The sequence below is a fragment of the Corvus kubaryi genome, unplaced genomic scaffold, assembly GCF_017639235.1.
Source record: "Corvus kubaryi isolate FWS band 111438036 unplaced genomic scaffold, C.kubaryi_AGA036_p1.0 41172, whole genome shotgun sequence".
NCBI lineage: Eukaryota > Metazoa > Chordata > Aves > Passeriformes > Corvidae > Corvus > Corvus kubaryi.
In genome coordinates this window covers 1-19,039 of record NW_024581236.1, presented here as the reverse complement: position 1 = coordinate 19,039, position 19,039 = coordinate 1, and the positions used below count along the sequence as shown (strand labels likewise).

The 19,039-nt window shown below is 46.9% G+C and overlaps 2 protein-coding genes across 4 annotated transcripts; one reads left to right on the top strand and one right to left on the bottom strand.

Annotated features, from left to right (window-relative positions):
• Nucleotides 1-6: 6 nt before the first annotated feature.
• On the top strand, nt 7-1,085 carry LOC121672196 (zinc finger HIT domain-containing protein 3-like; the record flags this gene model as incomplete). Its single annotated transcript, XM_042044767.1, has 4 exons — nt 7-25; nt 149-184; nt 254-403; nt 601-1,085. Coding segments are annotated over 4 exons (396 nt in total), but the record flags the coding sequence as incomplete, so codon positions are not given.
• Nucleotides 1,086-1,144: 59 nt separating this feature from the next.
• On the bottom strand, nt 1,145-19,033 carry LOC121672195 (unconventional myosin-XIX-like). 3 transcript variants are annotated; one of them, XM_042044764.1, is made up of 24 exons: nt 19,002-19,033; nt 16,562-16,706; nt 16,162-16,310; nt 15,818-15,931; nt 14,945-15,077; nt 14,659-14,728; nt 14,190-14,292; nt 13,881-13,977; nt 13,349-13,425; nt 12,925-13,015; nt 11,440-11,611; nt 11,169-11,242; nt 10,955-11,076; nt 9,215-9,328; nt 8,668-8,844; nt 7,651-7,797; nt 7,319-7,426; nt 6,676-6,746; nt 5,931-6,040; nt 3,992-4,152; nt 3,241-3,370; nt 2,996-3,081; nt 2,385-2,681; nt 1,145-1,960 (listed from the first exon to the last, which is right to left on the bottom strand). In XM_042044764.1, the coding sequence occupies exons 1-24, from the start codon at nt 19,011-19,013 to the stop codon at nt 1,832-1,834; spliced, it is 2,889 nt and encodes a 962-aa protein (XP_041900698.1). In that variant the 5' UTR covers nt 19,014-19,033; the 3' UTR covers nt 1,145-1,831. The 3 variants fall into 3 exon arrangements, with proteins under 3 accessions (XP_041900698.1, XP_041900699.1, XP_041900700.1); XM_042044765.1 differs by lacking the exons at nt 1,145-1,960; nt 2,385-2,681; nt 2,996-3,081; nt 3,241-3,370 and adding an exon at nt 5,467-5,563 and having other exon boundaries at nt 4,068-4,152; XM_042044766.1 differs by lacking the exons at nt 1,145-1,960; nt 2,385-2,681; nt 2,996-3,081; ... (4 more) ...; nt 7,319-7,426; nt 7,651-7,797 and adding an exon at nt 8,942-8,969 and having other exon boundaries at nt 8,719-8,844.
• Between the last annotated feature and the right edge of the window lie 6 nt (nt 19,034-19,039).

The window sequence follows — 19,039 nt, the reverse complement described above, 5'->3', positions numbered from 1 at the left end:
CGGCCCGGTACCGCTGTCCGCGGCGTGAGCGAGGGAAGGAGGGGGACGCTGAAGGGGCTGAGGGCTCCGGTGAGGGGAGCGGCGGGCGGGGCGGGGCCGAGCGGGGCCGTCCCCCGCCGTTCGCCGCCCCTCTCACGCTGCTCTCCCCGCAGCTGCTCCGTGCCGTGCTGCCGGACCCACCGCGGTGAGTGCGGGCCGGGAGGGGCCGGGAGGGGCCGCGGGCGGCCCGGGGCTAACGGGGCTCCGTCCGCAGAGCGCTGCGCGCCGGATTCCCCGCGGGAGCGGGCGGCGGCCGGGCACGGCCCCAGCCCCGGCCCCGCACACGGCCCCTGGTCCGTGGAGGACATCCTGGGCGAGGAGGACGAGCAGGACCGCGTCCCGCTGCAGAAGCTCAAGCTCCTGGGTAATGTGGGGAATTGGGGCTGGCGGGGCTTCTGCAGAGCGAGCGGGAATAAAACCCCCCGAGTTCTGCATGGAGCTGCAGCTTAGCCCAGGGCTAAAGGAGTTAAAAGTTAGAGATCTGCTCCCTTTGAAAGTTTGTTTGCAAAATAAGGGTGGTGTCAGGCACGTTTGTAAGTCTCGATTTGTTCCGTGTTAAAGGAGAATCAGAAGAACTGCGGGGTTTGCTGCTGAACCCCCACCTCCGGCAGCTGCTGCTCACCATCGACCAGGCGCAGGACAGAAGCTCCCTCATGAGGAGGTTCATGCAGGAGCCTCTGTTCGTGGAGTTCGCTGACTGCTGCCTGAGAATTGTGGAGCCTCCCGAGAAGGAGAACGTCCTCCCCGAGTGAGCTGCTGTGGGAATGTTTATTTTTTTTTTCCCTTGATGTTTATTTTTTTTTGAGATTTGCCAGCAGCCAGAGCTGCCCCATTGTGTGTCTTGGTCCCTTTGCCCATGGGTGTCAGTGCTCTGATTTCAGCTTAGAGCTGACAAACTGTGACAGGGCTGTGTTGGGACAGAGTTTTAGATCCTGGGGGTTGAACTTGATACTCAGTGGAATTCTTTCTGTTGGCACAGAAATGCTGGCAGCCACGGGAAATGTTGCTTCACGGTGACAGTATTAAATAATTTGCATTTATTTTAATCCACGAGTACTCTGAAATGGTTTTGTTCACTAAAGGGTGTTGGGAAGGGTCAGACACCTTGACAAGGGATCGAGCAGTTTATTTTAGATGACATACACAGAACAGCCAAACATTTTCAAGATCCATGAGCAACAAAGGGACGGTACAGAGCACCTCTGGTGAGCCCCTGGGCAGGGTGGTGCTGTTGGGGGAGCTCTGGAGACACCTGGCAGCTCTGAGAGTTCGTAGATTTTGGTTCTGTAGATAAAAGCAAGAGCCCAGCCTTGCCTTTCCCTGAGACATCTGCCCTTAGTGTTGCAGTGGCTGCTCCTCACTCCTTGCGGAGTGAGTGAGTGAGCAGTCAGGACGGCTGCAGCTCTGAGAATCCAGCAGGAATCAGGAATATTTGCATTATTTGCTCTCTCGTGCCCAGCCTCTTGCTCGTCCAGGCAGTGCCAGCAGCGTTCAGTTCAAGTATTTATTGCCTCAAGCACCTGATCTGTTTGAATTGATTTGTTGCTATAGTGTTGGTATTTCCTGTAATGTGTGCACGTGTGGGGAGGAGGAGCAGCCCCCCCAGATTAAATTTAGTGGATATTATCATGTCTATTGCAGCGTGTTCTAGATCCCATCATGTCATATGGGCAAGGCAGCGCTGTGAAAGCTCTGAGGTAGCAGCAGAAGTGGACATTGAGTGATTTGAAAGCAGCAGCTTGCAGAGAGCCCTCCCTGGAGGCCAAGGCCAGGGGAGCAGGGAGGGCAGAGCCTACGTGGGCAGGAGTTCCTTTCTGTCCAGCAGGATCTGGTTGAATCCCGTGATGGAAAACGCTTCCCTGTGGGGGCTGACATTGGCAAAATGCAGGGGGGACCTCCTGCAGTGGAACTTGACAGAGCCCTGCAAGGACAAGAGGGGAAGAGTTCAGCCAGATGTGCAGCTGATTTTGTTACTCACACTTAGTGCTTGAGTGTATGAGCACTGGTGGACAAGGACAGAGGAGTCACTGCAAATGGATTTAAGAGAAATGGTCATGACAGAAAATACCAGTACTGTAAATTGAACTGAGATCAGCTCAGGCTCTGGAGATTGGAGTGTTCAGCACTGAACTGGCACAGTCTGTAGTAGCTGTGGCCAGTTGTTGCACACAGGATTTCATGCAGACACAAAAATGTTCCCCACCCCCCAGACCCGAAGGTCATTTGTAACGATGCAGCTTCTGAGGGAAGCCAGTGCCTGTGGCTTGGTGGGAAATGCTACCCCAGACTATTCCAAGCTCGTGGCAGCTCCCCTGTGCTGCAGAGGGGCTTGAGGGGGTCCTTACCTGTGGGAGGGCTCTGATGGAGGCGATGCCACAGCCCAGGGCGGAGCTGTCCCCCCTGGAGCCGCCCTCCTGGAGCCCCCTGAGGCAGCTCAGCAGCGGCAGCGCCCTGCGGGGCCCCGTGACACTGACAGGGGCAGCAGCCAGGACAAGGCCCAGAGGCCAGAACTGGACAATTGCCTGCAGAGGCCACGTTGTGTCCAAAGAACAGGGAGGTTTGGCCAAGGTAGCTCCAGGAGCTGGGAACTCCTTTCCTTCCCCCTCGTCCAGTTCTGCTGCTGCGAACGCGGCCGCTTTTGCCTAAAAAAGACACAGAACAACAACGTTCCCAAATGTCCTGGACACAGCTTAGGACATCAGGACACAACTGAGAGTCTAAATAAGAGGGGATCTGAAGGACAGCACACCCCCTGGGCCATTCCCGTGAAGGTAAGGAGTGAGTTTATTCCGCAGGATAAACCAGAAGCAGCTGTATGGGACTGGCATCTGCTCTTCAGCTGGACAAGAGTTTTCTGGAGCACTGGGTTTTCAGTTCTAGTAGTTATTACTCTTCCTGAGACACTAAGAAGCCTCAGTGGCTCCATTCCAGTGCTGTGCTGTACCCCCATACTCACTTTCCATCTCCTCCAGCTGTGTTTGATGACGTTGGCAGCCCTGCGCATCCTCTGGAAGCGATTCTTGGCTAACCAGGAACGAACAGCTGAGGATTTAATGGAGACAAATCTGAGTGCAGAGAATCTCAGCAGCTCTTGCACACAGTGTGAGAGATGGCACTCAACCACTGGTGCCACTGTAATCCCCCAGTGTGACTGGGAATGTGCCTTGTTCTGTCATTTCAGGCCCACCCTTAGCAAGTCACCTGCTTGGATGAGAGTTGCAGAGCGTTTCTCCTTGGCTGCTTTCTTCTCTTTAAATCTTCTCCAACAGCACTGAATGCAAAATGCCTTCTCATTTAACACCTCTGCTCTCCTGGCTTCCAGGAGCTCCAGCTGCAGTGGGGACAGGAGCCTGGAGTTAGGGATGGAATTGTGCTCACAACTCTTCCTCTTTTACAGCCTCCTGGTGTTTGGGGGACCACAGCCTCATTCCAGTGTCCTGTGACTGCTGGATTAGGTTTGGGAAGTGACAGCACTCCTTCAGTGCTCTTTAGGTAACATGTAAATGAAAATGGAAGTACATGGGGGGAAAGTGGAGCCTCCCAAAGTCCCAGCAGCAGCAGCAGGTTAATAAGCAGCTCCACTGAGGGGGCTGCTTCTATGGCTGCATCCTGCAAGCTTGGCAGGAGTGAATTTATCTCCTTAATTTCTTTCCCAAGGAAGCTGTGTGTAGGCCTGTTGTCATCTGGAGCTAAGGAAAGCTGTCATCTTTACTGGAATTCTGACAATTCTAGACCAAGTGCAGCTCCTTGTCCACTGGCAACACAGAGGCCATTAAACAAAGTGCTTTGGAGAGCTGGATGCTGATGGGTGCTTGACTGAGTTTAATAATTTGATGGAAAATGCCAAATTCTGGTCACACTGGCTTGGCAGGAGTTTTGCCTCCACCATCTGTGCCAGAATGCCCCTGAGGCAGGTGCACTCCAGAGCCACCAGCCAAGGGACAGCACTTACCACAGAATTGGCCAGGAACACTTTGGTTTTGCCACAGTAGACTGAGGGGATTTCTGCTCCATTCCCTGTTCCCTGAGCAGGGGTTTGTCCCACAGCATCCTGAAGGATCTCCAGAACAGCAGCACGTGATGCTTTGTCCTCATCCATCACCAGAGTCTCACCTGGAAATGAAGCGTTGAGGAGGAGGCGTCACAGAACTTGGAAATCAGGACCAGGGAATTGTCTTTGCACTGAGATTTCTTGGCCATTTAGAGGGGAAACACCTGCAGCAAGAGTGGAGGAGGAGATGGCTGAGAGCACTTGATCTTGCTGTGTTTAAGGCTAAAATGTGACAGCACAGATTCCATCAGGTGCCAGCAACCAGAAAACCAGTGTGGGGTGTTTTAACTGGGCTGTAGTTGGGTGCTGCCTTCTCATCTACTATAACCTGAGTTATCCCCAGGTAAAAATGTTATTTGGGGTAGATTTAGACTGAAACAGGGAGGCCTCAGGTGTTGTCCCATTGTTAAAGCATCCTACATGGAAACAGGAGAAAGCAGCAGCAACGCAATTAAGAATATATTGAGCAGCTCAGTCCTAAGAAAATCACATTAAATACTCAAAACTCAGAGCTGTGGGAGCAAAGAACAAAAGGCAGGGAATTGTAGCCTTAATATACTGAGAAGTGCAGGAAGGGGAAACAAATTCTAAGCAATTGTGCAGCTGTCACAGGGCATTGGGAGCAGCTATGGGGTCCTGTGCTGAGCAGGAATTTATGGCAGCAATTACAGGTTATTAAAGCCATTTCTGGGACACAGTGCACAATTTTTTACATTACAGCCAGATGAATCTCTCTGGAAATAGAGGCAGACTTAATTCAGACCTGGAACAAGAGATTGTTCCAGGCAGTGCTGCAGGAGCTCCTGCATGGACAGTGCTGGATGGGTTTTGCATCATTCCATCCTGGATACTGTTTGCTTATCTGCTATAAATATTTCTAAGGAGATGAGAGCATTTTAAGGTCCTGAAAACAAATAAAAGCAATTCTTGCTTACAGGAAGACATCTGGTGACTCTGATGGTGTTCATGGGGCTGGGCTGATAAGGGAACCCAAAGCTTATCCCCGTGTTTGGGCAATTGTTTTGCTTTGTTTGCAGCTTATTACCCCCTCAAGATAAAAAGGACTAAAAACCTACCAAAAAGAGGCTTTGCAGTTAATGGGTTTGTAATTGAGGGGGAAAGATCCAGTCTGTAAGTAATTTTCCAGCCTGCACTTCCTTACTTCACCCCATTTCCACACGGTGAGTAGATTTCCACCAATTTTACTCATCTGAACAGGCTGGTCGTGCTTCCCACAGCTGCTGCTTATTGAACAGACCCACTGGGTGGAGAGGGGATTAATTTGAGGGAGAGAAAAGGGGTTGCAATAACCTTTAATACTAAATGTAACCACCTGATGAGCTCCTCCTTTCAGGAGTTCATAGCAAAGGCATTACCTGTAGACTGGGTTGTGTTTGTTAAAGTCCATCGTCACTCCTGCTTAGAAAAAGAGAAGTTTGCAGAAGGTGGAAGAAGCAGCAGAGTCCAGGTAAGCTGGAAGGTCAGTGATTCAGCAAGGAAACAAGGAGGAGGGGAAAAGAAAGGAAGGAGAAGGAAGATAAGGCAAAAGGTAAGTGGATTTCGAGTTTACTAAAGAATCAACTCTAAACCAAATTAGGTTGGGTGAGGGGAACCCCAGACACCACTGTAACTGTGGTTGTTCCACCCAGGAGGAACACAGAAAACCAGCAGTGAGGGGGAAGATTTTAAGTGTTAGGCAAATTAGAAACTCAGGTTGTGATAAGTTAAAGAAGTATTTGGAGAACAGTGGTGAATACAGTCATTATCTGATCTATGGGATACCAAATGGGTGCAGTGACAATTTTACTTGATGGCAAGGGGATTACCTGAAGAAACTCACCTTTTTCCTCAGCAGAATGAGAGTTGCTTTTATCACACACTCTTTTTGTACTGGAGCCCCAGGATTTTCTCAGTATTTTGTAGCGCTCAGTGAAACTTTGGAAAGGGATCCTGACAGACAAACGTACAGTGAATTCCAGGCAGGAGTCATTGCTGTATGGGAAAGAACTGATCCTCTGAAGGGGGAAAACTGCACAATGGTTTCATGGATCCAGTGCATGGGATGCAAACAGACTGATGCCCTAAATGGTCAAACAGGCAAGAAAAGTACAGAACTTCTGAAGAAATTCAGGAGACAGTGCCTGGAGCAAAGCCTGGGCAGGAGCTGTGCTTGGCTATGCTGATGGTGAGCTCCACCCCATCAGTGCTGAGTCTCAGAAACGTGATGAGCTCAGGCCTTGCTCTGCACCCTCTAAAGGTGGTCAGGAAAGCCCAGCCAGGCTATGAGGAGATGCTCAGCTCTGAGATTACTACATTTAGATAAATGCCATTTATAGTTTCATTGCTGAGAATGTTACTGTGAAGCCACGTTCAGTTAGAAAAGTTTTAGTGTAGTCCACATCAAAACATCTTTTCCCCAGCTTCTCAGACTGGAAAGGCACAGTGAGCTCTCAGCTTTGAAAGGATCAGTAGTTTTGAGGTCTAAAACTGCAAAATATTTGCGTTTCCTGCTTAGAAATTCTTCTGAAGAACTAAATGCCACTAATTGCTATAGAAATGGATTATGCTGAAGAAGCTGGACTTACCTGACTGGGAAACCTGCTGCACTGATGGTGATGGCTTCCACTATTCCACAGGCCTGTAGCTGGCTGAGAACCTGAGGCACAAATTGAGATGGTTTAGGCAATGCTGACGTTGTGGGAGCTGCTCCTTGGGTGCCCTGTCCTGGGCATCCACAGCCAGCACTGCCCAAACCCAGCAGGGTGTGAAAAGCCAGTGCTGGTATTTCCATGCTCAGTGCTGCTATTTCCATGCCCAGCAGATTCCACGAGTGCTTAAAGCTTGATTTCCCATCAGATGAGGTTCTCTAGTTACAGCTTTAGCACCTGCTGCTCTGCTCCCAAAGCTTCTCAGCTTCCTGGACTCCAGGAACGAGCAAGGTTTTGTTTTGAAGGTATTTGTGTGCCCAGGGCTGCTCAGATCACCTTCATCAGTTTGAAGGGCTGGGAGGGCAGCACCCCAAATAACCCCAGCAACAAGCAAGTTGCAGCTGGAAGAGCTGCTGTGCTTAGGAGCAGTTTTGGACAAACACCTCAGTGACTTTGAAGGATGTTTATCTCAAAGGAGAAAAAGCTATTTCAAAATGTGCTGTGAAAAGAGCTCTGCCAGTGACTCAAGTTCCTAAGAAACCCAGTGCAAAGCCCTGGGGAAAGGCTTTGGAAAAGTTACCTCTTCTCTTCTAAAAGTCATGGCCTTGCAGTCAGCATTAGGCTTGATGCAGCGGATGTAATGGGGCGTGGTTCTGCTCAAAATCTCCATGAGATGTTCCAGGGAGCTCTGCAGGAAACAAACACAGGGCTCATCAGGGCTCCTCCTCCTCAGGGATCCTCTATCCACCCCACAGAGCTGCTCGTGGCAAGGATGGCTTTACAGACTCAGTGTCAGAGCACTTCTACAGGACAGCTTGAGCAAAAATCTGCTCTGTGGATGTTTTCATCAAATTGTTGATGGCAAATTCAGAAAGTTTCCAAAATTACAGCAGAAACCTGAATAGGATGTACCTTGAACTTGGACACCACTGTAACAACAGCTGCTCTGTTCTGGGTTTTGGTGTTATTTTGGTTCTCTTCTGTCACAGGAAATAATTTTTGAAGCAAAGGGTCCTTTGAGTTCTGCAAAACATGGACCAGCTCTGGTGGAACAGCATCCTGCAAACACAGACATGACCTGTTAGTATCTGGACCTGGCAGGCACCTGCACCTCTGAAAATAACTAAGAACTCCACATACAGAGATGGAACAGCATTTCTGATGCCAAATTTGAAGTAACCACAGCTGCAGTTTCAAATCTGATGATGCTCACTCATTCACAGTCACATTCAGGAACAGAAAACAATGTTTGGCTGAACATTCAGCAAATCCAGTCAAATGTACAACTGCTCCCAACATTGTTCTTGTTACACAGCCTAAGTGAGCTCCAAGTCTCAGGACTGGTTTAATCCCTGAAGGACAGACTGCAGCAGACATCAGAACTATCCCTTTTAATTAAGAGATGGTGTTTTATTGCTAAATAAATAACAGCCCTTGCCATAATTGCTGGGGATGTCAGAGCTGAGAAGGGACCCTCCTCTCTGCAGATTATTTCACATTTCAATTATTCCCTGATGGCACAACAAGGCCAAAAACTTGAGTACTTTCAGCACTTTCAGTAGTTAAGCCCGTGCTCTCGTTTTTCATAAACTTATCTGAATTTTGGGGGAATGAAGTGATGTATTTGCAGCTACAGAAATGCCCTGCTGCTGATTCTGCATCCCCCAGGAATGGAAGAAGCCCAGATTTGCTGATGGCTGACCTCATCCTCAGCTCAGAGGTGCAACAAAGCATCTGCTCGTGCCAGTGATGGTTCAGAGAATCACACTAAGAACATGACTGAGTTTTACGTGGCCTGAAGGATTTACTTGGAGCAAGGTATGTCCAGTCCCCAGCACTAAACATATTTTTTAGTGGTGCTTTGACTTAAATCACTTCAGGTCTGTAGAATATTTATGATTTTAAACAGCTCTTTCTGCAAACACCTACCTTATTCTTCTCCACCATCGCTGCCAGCTGATAGCAGACTTTGCCAGCATAATGTGAAATGATAAAGTTGGGCTTCTTACTAAACTTATCTCGACTTAAGCACTGATTACTGGACAAGGCTTTCTCAATCCTGGTCTGGAACAGGTCAGTGTTGGAGGCTCTGTTCAGACGACACTCCTGCAAAGGACACACACAACTGCAGCATCTCGTATTTGTCCCAAAGGACTGGCTCTAAAAGCTACAACATTTAAAATTGAAATCATAGCCATTTTACCTTTAGAGCTGCTTTGAGTATGCAAGGCCTGAAATATTGGGAAGGAAGGGGGGGAAAGAAGTAATTGAGGCTTCATATTTGAATCAGAACATCCAGGATCAGAGGGAAACTCAGAACAGGAGGAAGCAGTGCCATGATTTTTCTGAAACTGAAGCTCTGCAGAAATTTTATGGCTGACAAGTTCTCTGCTAACTTACTGTTTGTGTTTTCTTTGGTGGCGTGGGACAAAGGCAGGAACTGGGCCCAAAAATGAAGGGTTTAGATCACACTTACCTCATTCAGCAGGGAAAAAATGCTGAGAGGATTTCCCTCTATCAGATCAAGGCAGTTCTGGTTATCCTGGTAGTTTATGAATGACCACTGCAGGCCTTCAGCTGCATATTCTTCCTGAAGGAAGAGGGAAGGGGTTATTCTGCAGCAGAGGGCACCAGAGCTCAAAACGCTGTGCCTTGGGCAGCTGATCCAGGTCCTGTCTGAGGAGTTAATCCCAGCTCAGCCCCAGGTCAACACCAAGCTTGAGGAAAAAAAACCCACATGAGGATATTCTACCCCAGGTAGCTTTTGGGTGTGGATCAGAACCTGCTGGAACAATTTGTCTGAGGATTTGGGAACCCCACGGATTTATCAGAGTGAGCTGCAAGGCTGCTTTAGAGAGCAAACAAAGGCTACAGTCACACAAAGCCTTTCCTGGCTGTGCTGAGACTTTCCCTGAAGGACAAGGAACAAGCAGAACTCCTTCCCTGGACTGGGACACAGCCCTAACCCAACCTCTGTGTGCCAGGCTGGGCTCCATTTAAAGCAAAGCCTGATCTGAAACGAAGTGCAGAGAGATCCTGGTTGAAATAATTGGTACAATATTTATGCTGAATTACAGGACAAACTGTCAGCAGTGTTTAACAAGCACGAGCTCTGGGCAGTTATTTGAAAAGCCTCCTGCCAAAAGCTTGCTCAGCACAGCCACTAATGGCATTTAAGTGGTTTGGGGGACAGCCAGATCCAGAGGTAAGAGGGCAGGCAGTGAGTGGGAGGGGTGCTATAAACAGAGGTCATGGAGCCGTTTCAAGCAAAGCAATTGTGTGCTTGAACTCAGTTTTCATCTTCCCTGACCATTAACCCCTGGCATGCTGACCAGGGCAGGCAGGCAAAGCAGCCTGGGGAAGCAAAGAACAAACAGCAGTCAAAGAAATACTTCTCTCCTGAATAAATTGACAAAACCCTGCCGTGAGGCAGGAGGTGCCAGCATGCTGGTGCCATAGAGAAAATAATTTCCCTGATTCCAGTTAATGGCAAAGAGCATTTTGGTAATGGATCTGCAGTGGGGAGGGGCAGAGCAGCAGCTCTGGCAGGGGCTCTGCACCTTGCAGGGCACTCAGATGAGAGCTGGAATTAGCAGTGTGTGACCAGGGAGGGACTGCAGGCTGCAAATGCCTTCACCACTGTGAAACACCCCCATTTGTGTCTGTCCTTACTCAAAAATAAAAGCTGGTGCACACTGGGGCTTTGTTTTAAAGGCACCAGCATGACAGTGGGTTCAGGGAGCTGTGCCCCTGTGGCAGGAGGCCTCCACAGGTGCCACGTGCTCAGGTGTTTGGGTTACAGGCTTCTGTTGGGCTCTGCCTTCACACCAAGCTCAGCCTAGGAGCTCCACTACTCTAGGGCCTTTGTGCTCCATGGTTGTAAGCAGCAGCTTCCAAGAGAGTCTCAACTCAGGCTGCACTTACCCCAAGAAGTTAGCTTCAAGTGCTCAGTTCTTTGAGGAAAAGCAAACAGTCTGACAGGCAGAGATCCAGTAGAGCTGGGAACAGATTTCCAGTCCCCAAGAGACAAAGCTGTGTCATTCCAACTGCCCCACACTCCCCTCTTTAAAAAGCTGCTGCTCCATCCCACTGCCTTCTGTGGCATTTCTGACTGCAGCTTCCCACCTGACCAGGGGCACAGCCACACAATTGAAGTGACAACAGATGCTGGTTTAAATCAGATATTGAAGATTTGATCTTCAGTTTGGGGTATTACCTGCTGTGCCTTCAGGTAGTGAGCTACAAAGTGCTGCTGCAGTTTCTCATTGGCATAGTTAATACAGAGCTGCTCCAAGTTGTTTCCAGGGAAGGCTTCAAATCCATAAACATCCAACAAACCTGAAGGAATGAGGGAGGACAGGGAGCTTTAGTTTAGGAGCAGCTTGGTGGGCTGATGGCCCCTGAGTTAAACCAGGGTGGGATATCCATACCTATGAAGCTGGTCCACGCTGAGGGATCTGTGTAGATGTTTTCATTTATGACCAAAACCAGCCACTCAAACAACCTGCAGACAGCAACAATGGGCTTAGTTGGGAGCTGCTTGCTTGCAATAATCAGAATTGTTTCTTTTACTGCTGTTTCTATCAGTGTCACTTGGAAGGAGGAGGAATTTCTGATGTTGCTGCCATGAAACAGCAGCAAGTAAATCCCTCTGGCCTCCCCATCCCCTCCCAAAAGTCACCTGGATTAGCACATCCTTACCTGGCATAGATGACTTTGGCCAGGCAGTCCCTCCTGGTCTCACACTCAGCTCTGGAGCAGGGCTTCTTGAACACTTGCTGCTGCCTTCCAGCAGTGATTGTTCGAATCCTTAAAGATTCCAGCAGCTCTTCGACGGGAATCTTGAGCAGATCCCCCGTGGTCTTCACAAACCCTTGTTCAGGAGGACAAACAAGGCTACCTGGTGTGCTCATACCTCTAAAGGTAAGGAAGGGCTAGGAGATTGTGGAGAAAAATGCCACTTCCATCAGCTCTCCAACTTAAATGTGGATTTTGGATCTTTCTACACAAACTTGGGAGCAAGTTTTGCAAGATCAGACTCTTAATTTGGATGCAGAGTGCCCCTAGAGTTTCAGGTACTCTCTTTAAAACGAAGCAATACCAGAAAAAGCTCAAGTTTGCCACACTGAAGTTGTTTTTCTCTCTAGGTGTGTCTGTTACTTGTTCACCTTCTTTGAGCAGGGACCTCTAAATCCAGACAGACAAATCAGTTATCACCAGAAAAAAACAGGGATTTTGGGGGTAGTAAGGAAGTGTAGAAAAAGAGTATTTGCTAACAAAGCATTTAAGATCTTGCTCAGCTGAGCTGTGCTCAAAAATATTTGAATATTAAGTAGTTTGAGTTCAGAGCATGTGAAACTGTAGTAGGAAACTTCACTGTTCAGGACAGTTTTAGCTCTGAAGGAAATCCACATCCACAAGCCTCCTGAAGACATGCAGAACAAACTCTGTTCCTGCTGCAATTTAACAGATTTGCTGTCACTGACTTTTGGTCTTTATCATGAAAACTTCCAAGTTTTCCTGTGAAGAGCCCTGCTCTCCCTCTGGGTCAGATTTCTGCCAGCCTTGTGATGGCAGAGTAAGATTACAATCAAGAGCCACAGTTCTGCCAATAACCCTCCTGAAATCAGTGGGTAATGCTGCAGTTGCCCTGACCTGTCAAGGCACGGGAGCATTAGGGTTTTGCTTGTTCACAAAAACACACCTAAATTTTGGGTTGCTCATGGCCCTGATGGTCTCCTATCAGCAGGAGAATTATTGTTCAAATTCTTTCCTTTAATAAGGAATTATTTCTGAATTAAATACAGAAATTAAATGAATTTAAATTAAATAAATTTGATTTAGTAATTTAAAATGCAATTAATTCAATACAGTTTAAAGAAATTTATTAGATTTTAAAATTAAGTTATTAATAAAGTAATTAGACTTAGTAGTAGTTAAAAAGAATTAATAATGAAAAGTAATAATAGTTAAAGTTACTCAAGCAAAAAATAGGTAAATTTAATAAATTTTAATAAATTTAATAAATGTTATTAAATGTTAATAACTAAATAAATTTAATAAGTAAATCTAAATTAACTAAATAAAGGAAAGAATTCTCTATGTTCTTTCCTCTCTCTAATCCTTTCCTTAGGCATCTGCACTGAACTAACAAGGCTCTGGAGCATGGCATGGTTGTTGCCTCACCTTTGGTTTTGTCTTCCAGTTCACAAGGCTGAGATTCATCCACTGGACTACAGAATTGAACATTCCCAAGGTGCAGAAGGCCTGATAACACCTGAAATACAATCAGGGGTTTTTTTGGGACAGCTCCCCCCAAGGCAGTGTCCTCTGAACCTTCCTTTAGCCCCAGGAACAGGCCAGCTCAAAACATTTCTGCACAAAAGGCAGCAAAGAGATCCCAAACTTCTGTGTTATTCCTGACGGGAAACTGAAATTCAGAGCTGCAGACGTTGAGTTCAGATCTAATACTGGGCTGATGTGGAGCTGAGGCTCCTCCAGTGAGGAGCAGCAGCTCTGCACAGTGACATGTGGATTTACTCCAGCAGCAATCCCACCCTGGCAGCACATTCCCAACGTCCTCAGCAGCCTCGTGCTGCCGTGAGCTGACCTTGAAAATATTGCTCTGCGTGGCACGGCCGATGCCCAGGTGGAACATTGCCTCTCTGGTCACCTCGAAGCAGTCCTCTGAAAAGCCAAACAGTGCTCTTGAAAAAGCCAAGCACACAAACAGGGGCAAGCAGAACATCTCAGCACATCCAATCCAGCTGGAATTGCCAGTGGAGAGCGGAGAAGATGGATGCTGTCTGGGTAAATCCCATACACAAGCTGGACAACCAACCCACTGACTTCTTCTGCCTCTGTCAGGTAAAGCATGTGCATAGACAAGACAGTTTCTAAACAAAGCCACAGAGATGCAAATTTGCCAGGCCAGAACCAGCTGTTTTAAGCCAGGTGAGTGATTTTAAGCTTTAAGACTTAATAGCGCAAAGTGAAACTTAAAAAGAACCCCATTCATGCAGGTGGCTTTGCAAAACATCTGCTATTGGCTGGCCAGGGTTGAACAATTTTTGCCTGCCTTCCTTTAAAGTTCCAGCCATTAGTAATGGATTGATTAATTAATTAGTAGAACTAATCTTTACCATCTAAGTTTCTTTCAAAGTTTGGCAGCCAGCGGTACTCGGCCCCTTCTGGAAGGTTCCACTCCAGCCTCTCCTCTGCAGTGGCACCTTTTGTGATCTGCAGGCAGAAAACAAGGCAAAAATTGAATTCTGCCTTTGGTGTTTACAGCTCACAGACAGTGAAGAATAACATACTGGGAGGATGATTTAATTTGGAAGCCTGGGAGACAGGGAAACTGATAATTATTAAAAGTTGTAACTGTGCTAAATCTGGTGATTTCATTCCCGCTGTGTGTCAGAAATACCCAGCAAAATTAACTGAAGGCAAACCTGATAAAAAATATGGAAGTTTCTTTCATTGGGGGCCTGATAGGCAACTCTGGTCTTCTCCAGAAGGAAAGTCTGGATGGAAGCACCAGTCAGATGATGGAATCTAGAGAGGGAAAAAGAGCAAAGATATTAAAACCTCTTCACAGAACAAGAGGTGGTGTGTTGTTCTGATACCAACTGACAGTGAATACTTTGCAGTTCACCTTCAGTTTTGTTCATATTTTATTCACAGTTCTTAACTGCATCTCTGTTTTTCCACTGCTCTCTTTTAGAGATCAGGCTGAGAGCTTGCAGGAAAAAAAAAAAAAAAGGGAAAATAATAATAATTTAAATAATAATAGTTTAAGCTGCCAGCAATGCAAAATACACTCTAAAGACAGATCAAATATTCTATGGCAGATTTCAGAAATAAGCTTGTAAAGATTTAAAGGAACAAGACAAAACTAAGGTGTTACACAGTGATTATTACCTGTCTAGCTGCAGCTGGATGTATTTCCCAAACCTGCTGCTGTTGTTATTCCGCAGGGTGCAGGCATTCCCTGTGAAAGTGCCAGTGGCAGACACAGAACAATCAGAGTGGTCCCACTCTCCCATGCAGCACACACAGGCATTAAGGGTGATCTGTAAATAGCTCCAGTATTTGAAGAGTTTGTTTTTAAGGAGAGGACCAAGAGACAGCTTAGACTCGTGTGGTAACAACGGAAATTCCCACAGTGGCCATTACTCCTGTTTGTTGTTAAAAAAGCCACATTTACCAAATGCTTCCATGACAGGGTTGGAATCCAGCACTCTCTTCTCTATCCTTTCCACAGTTTCGTTGCCTTTTGGGGAGATAGCTGAGGCAGCAACAGAGGCATAGAATTTCATAAGGCAGCGAGAGGTCCAGGTCTGCAAGAGAGAGGCCTGACAGTAGCTCTTTGTTTTTAACATTATCAGTTCTGTCAATGGAGCAGTGCTGCCTTCTGCAAACAGTGTGCAGCTGGAGGGGAGGCTAAAGAGAGGAACTGTGTCACGTTTAGAGCTCTGGTTCAGTGGAAACTCTGTGCCACAGACACACATTTCAGTGCTGCTGCAGTGGGAGTGCTCTGCTGAATGGCACTTCCATCGAGGTGTCATCAGCCAGAATTAACAGCTCCTGCCTTGGGATGGAATGAATGTAAACGGATTTTGAGTCATTAACATTCAGCAAAGCATCTTGTTACTGGGCTTAAAAATACCCTCAGCATTGCCCTGAACAGGGATGGACCATCACAGAAGGGCCAGGGCAGGATATGAATTCACTGCTCTGAGTCTTTACAGAGGGTTTGCTGAGATTCACACGAGCTCCCTGACAGACCAGGCTGAGGCACTAACTCAGGTGCAATTCCTGCTGAATGATTCAAACCCAGCCCTCCAGAAATGACAGATGCCACCTGAAGAGCTGCTATATTAAGCAGAGTGTGTTTAACTGCAGCAATCACTTAATGCTTCACACACATTTCAAGAGAGCCGTGCTGGGCAGACTGGCTACGTGCTCTGTCAGAGGGGTTTTTAATTCCTCTTTGCTCATTCACTGCACTACTCTGCACTACAAATCCCTGGCAGAACTCAAAACGTGAGAGCAATGTCATAAAAAACCATTTCCTTACCTTCCCAGCACCACTTTCTCCACTCACAATGATGGACTGGTTCACAGGGTCCATCTGCTTTTGGACATTCCTGTAGGTTTGCTCAGCCACTGCAAAGATGTGAGGTTTTAAATCCTGGCAGTGAAAGAGAATATTCATATTTAAGAGAACAGGAACCACACAATTCAACAGCAATGGATAGCAAGGGTCATCTCACATTTACCTGAAAACAGCACTGCTCTTTTAACAGAACTATTTCACTAGAAATGGGGTTTATCCTGTGGGAGTATTTTGCTCATATAAATTTGGAGCAGTTTGACACCTGGGCTCTGCAGAAGGACAGTTATCTCAACCACAAGGGTTACCTGAGGACAAAGTGCAATGTGGTACTCCCTCATGAGCTCAGGTGAGTAGAGGCAGGAGACAGGCTGGAAAGGATTTAAAGCCACCAGGCTGCAGCCAGCATTTGTATAGAACAGGTTGACTCTGTATCTTGCTTGAAGACATTTCAGAACTGAAAGACAACAGCTTCCATCAGCATCTTTTGCAAAGCCTGTTTGACTCTTCCTGTGCCTGCTTGTAACTAAAGTCTCAGGTGTGCTACCCGCCAGGTTTAATAGAGAATGAGGTGATCAAGAGAGTGATGTGGGTCTAATACACACAACTCCTGTGTTCATGCTATTAATGCAGTGAGAGCAGGAGCTGCCACGTGTCTGTGGCCACCAGGGAAAGGGATCCCTCAGCAGACACTCCCTGGCTGCTCACCTGTCCTGGTTGTCACCGGATTCACTTTCGTGAGGTCGTCAAAAAGATGCAGTTTCTCTTCATCACTGAGGAAGGCTCTAACTTCCTCTTCAAATGATTCACTGAGGTCATTCTGGATGAGAGAATCTTCCCTTTGGCCATTTTCCTGGAGGGAATGTCAGATCAGCACCAGTGAGAGGTGAAAAGCTGGACTTTCACCTCATCCCCTGTTCTAGCTCTTCTGCTGCTTCCACGTCACTGAAGTTCAGTCTCAGCAGGAGCCAGACCTCAGGATGTGTGAGCTGCTCTTCCTCCCAGCTGCCCTCCCCCTGCTCTGATGTTAGAAAACATCACTCTGGCAGTGAGCAAAGGCACTCAGAGAACGTGGCCTTGGGCTCACCCTGCAGTTCTGCAGGTTGCTCAGCACAGACACACTCACACCATGTTCTCATTTCTAAGCCTCTGCATGTCCCACGTTCAATCCAAGCAGTGCCCTGGGCTCAGGGCAGCAGGAAGGGCTGGCTGCAGGTGCAGCTGGAAGCCACTGCAGACCAAAACAAATGCAGTTTTCCTAGCAGAGACTTCCAGGGTGAAAGCTGCAGAGTGCACACGTCACAGCCAGGGCAGAGGAATGGTGCTGAGGGGGGAGCTGCCCTGCCTTAGCTGAAGGCTTGTCTCCTTTGAATCACTTAAATTCAAACCTCAGCCTCTGGGCTCCTGTGTGCTTGACAACATTATTTGGAAGGACACATGGAAAACCAGCCAGAAGAGAAATTCCAGGTCCTGTCTGCCATTTCTGGGGAAAGGAAAAGCTAGAAAAGAAAAATGAGGAATGGGAAAGATGCCAGTCCTGATTTCTGCGTTCTATATATGCCTTCTCTTTGACAGAAAGTTCTCCAAACCATCCCTACTCACCTGTACCACAAGTTAACCAATGAACTCCATCATCTTGTTTATACAGAAAATGCTACATTTAGTAGGCAGCATTCCCACTACCTGAGCTGAGCTCATTAATAAAGGGCAAATGTTCTGCAAACCCCATTTAGCACACTCCTAAAAAAAAAAATAAAGCTACAATAGTGTACTCATTCAGGAGCATTTTTATCTTTTGCAGACAGCATGCATAGTTCATTTCCAGTAATACAGAATTTTACACAGTAAGGGGAAATGTTGAGCTTTTGACAGGGTATCCTTCCTTCTCGAACCAGGGTGAGAGAGCAGAGGAGCAGCTGTTCTGCTGAGTTCTTTAGTTCATAGTCTCACAGCTTTCTTGAAGGCAGAGTTCAAGGGGGTTGCATGATAAAGCCAAGCAACAGTGGCAGGCAGAAAACAGCTGCTTCTTCTTCTATATGCTCTATATTTTTTCTTACAGAAGTGTAGATTATATTTGTTAATTGACCCATACGAGTAACACACGATTCCAGTTTTCCTTTTCTTAACCTATCCTGGTCTAATTCTAACAATTTTAAGCCTTACACCAATGTTACACAGGTATTACACAGATTTGCATACGCAGTTTCTATCAGCTCTTATTGTTTATGTGAACACTCTATCTAAAAAATGTGAACAGCATAATTCTATCTGTATTTTGTCTAAAGTAAAGAATTCTGTGAAAAGGTAACACTGCTGCAGTAAGAACTGTGTCTAAGGTCTCTGCTGCAGATTTTTAATGTTTAAGGCACTTTTTAAGGCACTTAGCATATATTTCTACTAAAAGTTAAAAAATCTGTATTTCTATTTCACTTTGGTGTGGCTTCACGTATCTCAGCTTATCCAAAGGTTTTAATTCAACCCCTGTGCCTTGGTTTCCCCCTGGGCCTGAGTCCAGAGGAGCTTTCACTCCAACAGAGGAAAAAAAAAAAGCTTAGCAACACAATAACGCATTGCCATCCAAGTGATTTCTGTTATTCTCCTCTGAATGAGCATAAAGCAGCTTGCTGCTGTCAGAGAACAGACACCACAATTAGGAAACACTCAATGGACCTGAGGAGCTCCTGCCAATTCCCCTTTCTTCCTGTGCCCCCTCTGTGTTCCTGTATTACCCTGGCACCAGGCAAGTTAAATCCACTGTGAGACTGTGAGACCTGAGGAAGGGCTTGGTTTTTGCTGCCCTGCTCAGCATCACTTCAGCTGAGACGATGATTTCTTAGCCAAAAGTAAAGGAATATTTGAAAGTAAATCACAGCTCTTGTGTCCATTCATTTTCCTGAACAAACACCCTTAGGAGGTGCTTGCTGCCCGTGTTAACACCTGCCCTGTTAGAGCCCAGGGCACAACAAAAATCACTGCCTGGTGTCACTAACACAGCTCAAACCCACAGTAAATAGGTCCAGTCAATTCATGAACCAGGGGTGAATATTCATTAGTAGCTACCTAATCTTGACTGCATGGAAATAAGCCAAGAATTCTTTCCTGGCAGTAAAATTTAATTAGCACACACAATTCCTGGTTTTCTTTTTACCTGCTTTGGCATCTTGTCCAGCCCTGTGGACGGGAACG

What these genes read in the sequence shown, in the direction of transcription:
- LOC121672195 (XM_042044764.1), bottom strand. An exon ending in CAGTGGTGTCCAAGTTCAAG is followed by an intron (nt 7,427 to 7,650) that starts GTACATCCTATT and finishes TGTTTCCTGCAG; the next exon opens with AGCTCCCTGGAACATCTCAT. An exon ending in TGTTCCTGGCCAATTCTGTG is followed by an intron (nt 3,371 to 3,991) that starts GTAAGTGCTGTC and finishes TCCCCACTGCAG; the next exon opens with CTGGAGCTCCTGGAAGCCAG.